This window comes from Pseudorasbora parva, chromosome 10 (assembly GCF_024679245.1).
Source record: "Pseudorasbora parva isolate DD20220531a chromosome 10, ASM2467924v1, whole genome shotgun sequence".
Taxonomy (NCBI): Eukaryota; Metazoa; Chordata; class Actinopteri; order Cypriniformes; family Gobionidae; genus Pseudorasbora; species Pseudorasbora parva.
Window position 1 is genome coordinate 10,139,213 of NC_090181.1, and position 10,367 is coordinate 10,149,579.

A 10,367-nucleotide genomic window follows, 5' to 3' on the forward strand; every position below is an offset into this window, starting at 1 on the left:
TACCGTTGTGACAACAAGCTTACCGTTGTGAATCAGGCTACGGTAAGGACATTGTTTTAAACACTGGCTGGTAATGTACTTGCATAATTTTATATAAAAGTAGTTTTGGACTGCAGCTTTTAATCACCTTGCCTTAATAGACATTTCTTTTGTAAAATAATTTATACACAGTTAATGGCACAGGTTCAGCTGGTCTTTTTCTTTGCTCTCACCTGAGAAACATTCCCACTCCAGCCCCACAGATGGCGGCGTGGGCCGTACACGCTCCCACTTCCTCCCCGTTCAGTTGTACCTGACAGCAGGAGCTCTGTGCGCACAGCATTGCCCCGCACAGCAGACACAGAGTCGGATGCTTTCGCTCGTCATCTGATGAGTTTGGGCATCTATGAAAGAAAAAATACACATCCCGGGTAACATCCTATAAATCTGCAGAAAATATTCAATTCCCTCAATGCACATTCTAGGCAGTTCTTTATTAAAAGTACTTACTTAAAGTGACTGGCTTGGTTGAGCAGCACACTATAGTCCTCTGGAAGATCTATTAGCCTATTTCGCTTGTGAGGATACCTGAATAACAGTTGGGAAATTCAAATAAATTATTTCTTTAATAAAGGGTAGGGGAGTTCACTATCAGTCACAGGAAAACTAGAGTTTCATCAAACCTGATGATGTGCATTTCTCCTTTGAGGGCTTTTGATATGGCTGTATTCCCACACCACCTGAGACAAAGACAGAGTGAAGGAATGGATAAATATATGCAATTAGGAACATCCATCCATCCTTAATTGTTAATATTGTTTTATTGTATTATGTTAATTGTTGTCAATTATTATAGTCTATTATTATTATTATCATCATTATGCTTATTTTAATTGATCAACAAAAAATAGTGCTAAATGTAACTATTATTAATAATGTTTGTGCTGCTTATAATAAACAAAACAACAATTTAAAATATTAATAATAAACAATAATGTGTAATCATATCATATCATATAATAATACTTTTATTAATGTGGTTATTTGTAATATTATAAACAAAAACAACAAACAATAATTTTAAACTTATAACAAAAAAACAACTATTATTATTATTACTACTGCTACAACTAAGGAGCAACAACAATAAAATATGTATTAAAATATGATATTATTATAAAAAATTATTAATATCATCAAAAAAACAGCAACAACATTATTATAATATTAATTTTTATTATTAATAATAAACTACAACTAAAAAGCAAAAATATTGTTGTTATTTTTGTTAATTATTATTACAACTAAGCATAAACAACAATAAAATACATTTAAAAATGTTATATTACTATAAACAATTATTATTAAATCAACAACAATAAAACAGCAACAACAATATGATGTAACAGCAATAACAACATGACAATATGATACTAATGTTTATTATTATTATTATCATTATTATTAATAATAATAATAAACAATAATATTCTATTTGTTTTGTTTATTTTTATTATTATTCCCACTTATTATAATTACTGCTTAAAAATGTAGGCTAGGTGTTGTACATATACAGGCAATTGTAGATATATAGACATGGCTCATTAATATATACATATTAAAAATAATTGTGAGCTTGCATTATCTGATTTTTACCTCTTTATCAAGGTAGTTACGACGTCCCTGTAGTCTTGAAACAGTTGAAACAGGTTGGATGGCAAGGAGAGGTAACTGCACAGCAGAGGGAGCTGACTTTCAGGTGATTCTGCAAAGATGAATTATGATTAATAATTGTTTTACTGATTTATACTGATACATCATCACTGTGGAGTCTGCTGCTGTGTGCACAATGACATACAATTACACTACTAGAAATCAATCCAGTATGTGGTACACACACTGGTAACAATATTGCGCACTGCCCAATTAATTCATGAATGCATACATACTAGGCACTGTACACCATAGCCAAAACTAGCCTGGATGATATGCATTAAGTGGCATTAATAGTCGTTTGAGCCTACAATGCTTAGATTAAAACAGACAAATTTGTATCTACGTAAGTGTTTTCAGGTGAACAGCAGTGTGGAACGTTAAAATCTAACTAATGAAGTGTAGTGACCTGTAGTACGGGATAGCTCCTCCGGAGGGGACACTCCTGTAAGGCAATTAAAGAAAAGTGCAGCACAGCGCAGGAAGGGAAGGACACCTTTCTTTACACTCTCTACAGTGAAGCCAGATACACCAGGCCTCAACCTGAGAAACAGAGAGACAATGAAAGACAGCGAAATAGAAAGTGGCAGTCTTTCCCTTCATGATGCGCATAAACTCACCCGTCTGTGTGTTGACACACAATGGAGTAGAGTTCTGCTGCAGCCTGGGCCTCAGCGCCCTCCTCCGTCATTCCTATTACAACGCAATCTACACACAAGTAGGAATCTATGTGATTGCTGAAATAGTGCTGTGCAAAGGAATTTGTGTCACTTTGCATAGCTGTGTATGTGTGTTTACCGTGCGAGGCCAGCAGGACCTGCACCATGTGTGCCATAGTGACCAGGTGCAGCAGGTAAAGGTGATTGAACGCTGTGCTCACAGCTGAAGGCTGCAGGTCTACAGCCTCTTCCTGGTACAACGCTGGGATGGACAGAACCAGCCCCACCTGAGCAGAACATCACCACAGTCCAACAACTCATTAGTAATGTTCAAGCATGTAGTACTAACTTAACTAGCTGATTTGAATTATTGCTTGAAGTCTGAGTTCATAAAAGAGCATTTTTCTGAAATTGTTAATGGCGTGTGCCTGTGCTGAAGTCGCCTCCATAATGCTAGGGTGTTGTGAGAGGTTGCCAGGGCATTGGCATGCGGTTGCTAAGGTGTTCAGAATGGTTTTTAGCAGGTTGGTATGTGGATACTAGGCCCTGAGCAAAAGAGCCAATCCACAAGTCTCTACAATATTATGGTTTCTAGATATCATTTGGGTCAATGCAACTTTTTTTTATCATCTTCCGAGCATTTAGATTTAGATCTAGACAATGGACGTATTATTACAAATACAATCAAACAAATCAATAAATAAAGTACAATTTAACATACAAGTTTACTACCCATCTATCTATCCATCCATCCATCATCTGCAAAAAATAATTGAGCCTATCATTTAGCATGTTATATATTTAGCAGATGATTTTATCTACATTTAAATATAATATAGAAACTGAATAAGAATGAAAATTATTTTGCCTGTCATTTAGCTTTTTATTAATTTATCAGATGGATCTAGTTTTTTTTTTTTATATAGTGTTTTATGTGTAATATATAGATAGAATAAAATGAAAATAATATTTATATCATATTGACTTTTTATAAGGTTATTAAAGGCTTTATTTAACCTTTCATTTAGCATTGTATATACTTAGTGGTTTTATCAAAAAAAGAAGGGAAAAAATAAAAAATAATATATAAACAGAATAAAAATGAAAATTTTACCTTTCGGTCATTTAGGATTTATTTATTTTTTTCAGATGGATCTAGATTTTTTTTAATTATTCAAAATAAATAAAGTGTCTTATGTGTAATATAGGAATATAATAAAAATGAAAATAATATTTATTTCATATTGACTTCATTTATAAAAAGTCCAGTTAAAAAAAGCACCCACCAGTAGATGAAAGAAATCCACTTCTAATATTGATGGTGTGTTTTCAACATTCGGAAGAGGTACCAGGACTAGAAAGAGGCAAAGAGGATTAATGCATGAACAAAACCAACAAACATATAAATCGTCTCATAAGCGTACCATACCTGCTAACATATCAGCAAAATGCTTCTGTATGACAGCTTGCCTGCTTTTCAGCTTCTGAGCAGCTGAAAACTGCACCACGGCTTTGAGTCCCGAGAGCTGAAGAAGAACAGAATTGTTTTATAAATCACTCCCACATGAAACGATGCACACTACGACCAATATCAGTACAGCCAAATCAGACCTGTCTGTTCTGGAGGGATCCAAAAAGAGCCTTCCCCTCTTCCTGTAACATGTTCTCTAAAGAGACAGAAAGAAATCAGATGAGGCACACAAGTCTAAACGAAACGATGCATCGCCGTTATCTATTAAATCTAAGGAGTTAAGTTAAAAGTACTTGTTACACAAAACCATGGCTACATTCACAAAGCAGCAGGATACAGTTTTGTAAGTACAATTCACACTGCTGCTCTGAATTATGCTATATAACAAGATCATTTGAGAATGAAACCTTGAAGTAAATAAGGTTGTTAACGGCAAACACTGACTGTGTGAAGGTAGCCACTGTTTTAAAGCAGCTTTAAGCTCAACAATGCCGAACAAAAGTCAGAAGAGTAGAGCATTACCGATGGCCTGGATTGTGTAAGCACAAGTGTTCCAGGACATGACAGGCACGTATGGGCACAGGTCATTGGGAGCCGTCTGCAGACCCACCCTGTGCACTGTCATCGCACAGACCCCCAACATCTCTGTGATACTGCGAGAGAACTTCAGCCTGATCAGAAAGGGGGAGTTTAGAGGATCATCTATCCATCTATCCATTTACCCATCCCATCCCATCCATCTATCCGCAAAATAATTTAGCCTTTCATTTAGCATTTTATACATTTAGATCTAGACAATGGATGAATCTAGACTTTCGTAATATTATTATAAATGCCATCAAATAAATCAATAATGTACCATTTAATAAACAAGTTTACTACCATCTATCCATCCATCAGCAAAAATAATTGAGCCTTTCATTTAGCATTTAATATATTTAGCAAATGGATTTATCTACATATTTTAATATGTTATATAAACAGAATAAGAATCAAAATAATTTAGCATTTTATTTATTTAGCAGATGGGTGTCGATTTTTTTTAATTATTATTATTACAAATAAATAAAAAGTGTATTCAACAATTAAAAAAGAGAAACTTGGCAAGATTTATTTTCAGAGCCTTCATTGTTCATATTTAACAATAATTCTGACCAGGATTGTATATGACCAACATATTATATAAAACCAACAAAATTATGTTTCTCATCAAGTTGAAAAAAGTCATTTAAAGAACATCCTATGATATATTGTGCTCTATGGGACCAGAAGCATATATTAAGTAAATATGGTCAATTTTGCTGTCAGTAAAGACCTGTCTATCTAGAGCAGAGGTGTCCAACCCTGGTCCTGGAGGGTTACCGTCCTGCAGATTTCAGTTCCAGCCCTGCTTCAGCACACATGTCTGTAATTATCAAGCAGCCCTGACTACCATGATTAGCTGGTTCAGGTGTGGAGATCATGTTTGATTCAGGTTGGAGATCTGCAGGGTGGTAGCCCTCCAGGACAGGGCTGGTTTAGTAACTTACGGCTCTTGAACTCCAAAACTGAGAATAGATCTGAAATCAGCTTGACACTCGTCAAAAAGTGCTGTTGCTTCCTCCGCTGCTCCCTCACTGTTATTGTCTGTAAATACATCCACACGCAAATCAATCCAAATGAAAAAGAAAGTGTTATTAACATTAAGAAAATGAATGAACAGATCCAGCGGGCACATATCAGTTTTGACTCTCACCCGCTTCCCACGTGGCTCTCAGTCCTCTGATCCGAGAAGAAATAATCTGAACCCAGCGCTCAAGAGTGAGATGCTGACCAACTAGCTCAGCACTCTCACTGACAGAGAGAAAATAGAGAGAGTGAACATCTCAACTCAACTCATCATCACCAAATACTGAATATACTAAGGTTAATAAAGTGGGCCGTACTAGTTAATTTTGCTGGGCTCCACGGGGATCAGCGGGATGACTGTGTTACACAGGGACTTGCAGAGCGGACACATGTACTCGCCGTTCTCCAGGTCTATGATCAGCTCTGCATGCAGCCGATTGCGAGTGGTGTTCTGCACAGCCTCAAAGTACCTGAAAATGTCCAAAAATGCATGAAGATGTAATGTGTACTTTATTTTTTGTTTGGTAGTAGCAGATGGTGATTTCAGTGGGTCATGGAATATGTAGGCCAACAAATACATTATTTTTTAAAAGTCCTAGTTGTATTTCTGTATGCATTGTGTATCATGTCATGCATAGCCTGATAAGTTTTAACCACAGAAAGACCAACAAGCTACATTTACCCCTTTAGGAAAGTTACCCAATGTTCAAGTGAATTAGTTATAAATCTCTATGAAATGTCAAAATGTCATTTGCGTAGATGTCACTGGAGGGACAGAAATCTCTCAGATTTCATCAAAAAGTTCTTTATTTGTGTTCCAAAGATGAACGAAAGTCTTGGGTAAGGGTGAGGCATTAATGACAGAATTTACATTTTTGGATCAAACTATCCCTAAGTAACTATTCATGCACTGACTCACTTTTGCCAGCAGGTGGCATGCATCACATGTCCACAGCTGCCAGTGTGTGTGCCCACAGACAGATCAGGGGGCATAAAGAGTGGGTAACAGCCTTCTGTTGGACAAAGAAAAAGAAAAAAAGATGAGAAAACTGTTTGATTCAGCATCACAGTACATTAGCAATGTTTGCATAATTCCTTCATTAATGCTCATTATTATGTAATTAAATCATCATTACGTGTCAAGGCATTTATACATGCATTGTGTCAATGCTTGCTGCTTATCATAGCAAAAAAGGTTGTGTGCGCATCACCATTCACCTTTGGTGGACGGTGTATTTCCACGGTTCTGGGTGAGAACTGTAGATCTCTGCACACATGCCGTGAGGACCATGGCTGCTGCTTGAGCCTGAACCTCCTGTTCCTCCTGACACAGGATGCAGGTCAGAGCCTCCCAGTCTGTGGAGCAAAAGCCCTGCTGAGGCCCCACAGCCACTCTGTTCTCATCCACATCCATCCCACAGCTGCACACACACCATGGACTTCATTTAGATATACGAAGATTTGAAGGAGGTTCGCAAAAATATCAAAGAGTTATAGGCAGGCTTTAGGGAACAAAGGATTAAAAGAATGAAAGGAAATACAAAATTAAATAACAAAAGAAAAAAATGAAAATGCATAAAACTGAAAAAGTGAAAAGAAAGAAAAAAGAAAGAAAAGTGAAAAGGAACTAAAGAGCAAAAGAGAAAAATTAAAACAAAATGAAAGAGCAAAAAATCCAGCAAAGAGAGAAAAAAAATGATGACAAAATGTATAAAAACTTAATATAAAAGTATAATATAAAAGTAATAAACACAAGTGAATGAATAAAGGCAAAAAAGTGAAAGAGCAAAAGAAAGAAAGTATAAGAGAAAGCAAAAGACACTAAAGAGCAAAAAAGTAAAAGTGAAAGGAGAAAGGAGGATAGAAACCGCAAAAAGGGAAAAATAAGAACGAAAAAATGAAAAAAGCAACTGAATAAAAGTGTAATAAAAAGAAGGAAGGAATATGAGAGCACAATAATGAAAAAAGACAGAAAATTAAAAAGTGCATGCAAGAAAGTGAAAGCAAGTTTAAAAAGTAAAAGAACAATAAAAAAAATGTAAAAGAAAGATGAAACCAATAATAAAATAAAAATATTATGATAAAAAATAATAATAATGGAAGTGCAATGACTGTAATAAAAAGGCCAAGTGAAAAAGTAGAAGAGAAAGATAAAGAAGAGAAAGTGAAACGAGCTAAAATACAAATGAGTGGTGAATGGGAACATAAATAGTAGTAAGTAATGATTGGTAGATCACACAAAAGAAACAGGCTAAAAGTGAAAGAAACTAAAGAGCAAAAGTGAAAGAGAATGAAAACAAATTAAACAAAAGTGAGAAAAAAAACAGAGTACAATGAATACAAAGAAAATTAGATAATAGAACAAACATAATGGAAAAAAAATTTAATAAGGTCCCATTAGTGACCTAACACGAACTAACGTAAAGTAATGGGACATTTTTGTAAAGTGTTGCCATTATTTATATATTGCATATTATTTATATAACATTAAAGGGGGGGTGAAACACTCAGTTTCAGTCAATCTCATGTCAATCTTGAGTACCTATAGAGTAGTATTGCAGCCTTCATATCTCCGAAAAGTCTTTAGTTTTATCATATTTATAAAAGAAATATGGGCTGTACCGAGTCTTTCCGGAAAAAACCGAGTGCCTGGAGGCGTATCGTGTGGGCGGAGCTAAAGAATGACAAGCGCGCAAAGCGGTGACGTCCTCAAGCGTGGAGAAACCCATCTATCTCAGCTAATACAGATAATGATCCACAATCAAATCTGAGGCTGAAATAAATTGAACAGGAGAAACGGCAACATCAGGATGTCCGTCTCTGTGGTATGTACTGTATTTAGGGGCCTTTGTGTGCAGTTTATGAGGACATGATTCGGTTTATGGACTATTGTATGTGACTAGACCTTAGAGGTAGCAAGCAAAACGGTTTTGCACGTCAGAGTCAGACTAGTGTAACGTTATACAGAACAACAATGGAGTAACCGTTAGCGCATTTGAATGACGAAGCACGCGATCGTATCGTTTACTGATGTTTACTCATGCAACGGTAGCCAATAGCAGAGACATTTGAAGTTGATTTACTCACCGGCATCTTCCAAAGCAGGACCGCTCTGTCAAAAACACACTTCTTTGGTATGATTTGGTGAAGTCCTGTGACAGCAGTGACCGTGCAAATCCACTTTGCGACGCGACTGAAGCGATGCCTTGAAGCTTCTCGTCATTTCTGCGTTCAAATCGGTTCAAATGCAGCGCTGCCTTCCCGGAATGCTGTGCTGAAGCGTTGAAGTCGCTCGACGTCACCCATAGGAATAAAGTGGAGCGCGGCGCGACATAAGTGTTCACGGAGGACTGGATCTGCACCTGAGAGACTGTTTACAGCGTGCATTTCCTCTCTCTCCCTCTAGTCACGCGCGCGCACCCTTCCGGGAGAAGAGCCCGTACGGCCCATACAAGGACCTTCCGATCTATTTAACGTCAAGTAGACCCATACTCTAAAAAAACTCGCCGAAACTTGTGAGAAACCGGAAGGAGTATTTTTAACACAGAAATACTCCATCAAACGTCCAACATTAGTTTTTGAAACTTTGGCTATGTTTAGGATGGGAATCCAAGTCTTTAAAGGTGTAAAAAGCTCAGTATGCATGAAACAGCATTTCACCCCCCCTTTAACTAACAATGAGCACTACAATTGTTGCAGTATTTATTAGACTTTGTTAATATTAGTTATAAAAATACAACTGTTCATTGTTAGTTCCTGTTACCTCAGGTCTATTAAATAATACTAACAGATTGATTTTAATCATATTAATTTGAACATTTACTAATAAATTTACAAAGCATTAATAAATGCCTTAGCAGTATTTTTCATGTAAATAATGTAGTTAAATAATGTTAAAAATGAAAAACCTTATTATAAACCGCTACCAAATTAATAAACAAAAGTGAGCAGTGCAATAATGAATAAAATCAAAAAGAAAGTAAACGTATACGAGAAAGTGATATAAACTAAAAAGCAAAAAAGAGAGAAAAAAAATGAAAGTATGAAAAAACTAAAAATTGTAACAAATTAGTGAAATGGCATAAAAACATAAGACATAAGAGACATAAAAGAAGGGAAATGTTGACCTCTCCACAGACGTGACGGTGTCGCTCTGACTCGAGCACTCGGGCATGTTCTCATAAAGCATCTTGTGGGACTCTATGAAGTTCTTCTGCATGGCCGACATATGAGCCATGATCTTCTGCCTGTGTGCTTTAGCAGCTTCAGCCTTCCTCTTCCGCTCGGCTTTCTCCTTATCCTGAACACTCTGAGCAGAGACAACACGCTTCAAACCTCAAAGACACGGAAGCATTTCCAGTGAGAGCCTTATCTGAATCTGTGTGAATGGCAATACCTCTTCTGACTTGGTGTGATCTACTGCATATGAAGCTACAGGACCGGATTTCTCCCGAAGACACTTCACCACCTCAAACATCTTGCAGTAGAGACATTCAGGTCTTCAATTTCACATCAATGAATCAAACGATCAAATACACATCAAAACATGGTCTTCATACCTGTAAGTTCCATGTGATCATGTCCTTCTGAGCTTCCAGAGAAGGTAAAGACTTCATTTTGTTCAGGAAGTGGAACAAAGATTTGCCATGTTCAGAACCAGTTTCTGAAAATACAAATACATCTGTATCGATCAGCAATTGTAAGGCTAACGGTTAATATATCGAAATATTGATTAGTGCGATTACCTAATAGAAAAGGCTGTGATTTAATTCAATAAATTGTTTAAGAGGGAAGTGTGTAAACTAAAAACGTCAATTTTTAAATGCGTTTTGGTCGTTCATTTTCACACGGCAGGGTTTTGCCGGCCTGAAAACGCAAACAGGTTTCAAAGTGCAAGTTTCTTTTTCTTTTTTCGCACACCTGGCATCCCCCTAGAA

At 36.5% G+C, this 10,367-nt stretch overlaps 1 protein-coding gene across 1 annotated transcript in view; it reads right to left on the minus strand.

The window, feature by feature from the left end:
* The window catches only part of ubr1 (ubiquitin protein ligase E3 component n-recognin 1), a 38,763-nt gene that overhangs the window by 3,394 nt on the left and 25,002 nt on the right, over positions 1–10,367 (minus strand). Inside the window, exons 27-45 of the mRNA XM_067455112.1 lie at positions 9,990–10,093; positions 9,827–9,907; positions 9,558–9,739; positions 6,649–6,851; positions 6,350–6,443; positions 5,748–5,900; positions 5,558–5,655; positions 5,352–5,448; positions 4,345–4,493; positions 3,963–4,018; positions 3,781–3,877; positions 3,638–3,705; positions 2,491–2,638; positions 2,313–2,400; positions 2,102–2,235; positions 1,636–1,744; positions 663–719; positions 490–567; positions 213–383 (exon numbers count right to left, since the gene is read on the minus strand). Of these exons, the coding sequence (XP_067311213.1) occupies positions 213–383; positions 490–567; positions 663–719; positions 1,636–1,744; positions 2,102–2,235; positions 2,313–2,400; positions 2,491–2,638; positions 3,638–3,705; positions 3,781–3,877; positions 3,963–4,018; positions 4,345–4,493; positions 5,352–5,448; positions 5,558–5,655; positions 5,748–5,900; positions 6,350–6,443; positions 6,649–6,851; positions 9,558–9,739; positions 9,827–9,907; positions 9,990–10,093 (2,167 nt within the window). The remainder of the gene's footprint in view (positions 1–212; positions 384–489; positions 568–662; positions 720–1,635; positions 1,745–2,101; positions 2,236–2,312; positions 2,401–2,490; positions 2,639–3,637; positions 3,706–3,780; positions 3,878–3,962; positions 4,019–4,344; positions 4,494–5,351; positions 5,449–5,557; positions 5,656–5,747; positions 5,901–6,349; positions 6,444–6,648; positions 6,852–9,557; positions 9,740–9,826; positions 9,908–9,989; positions 10,094–10,367) is intronic.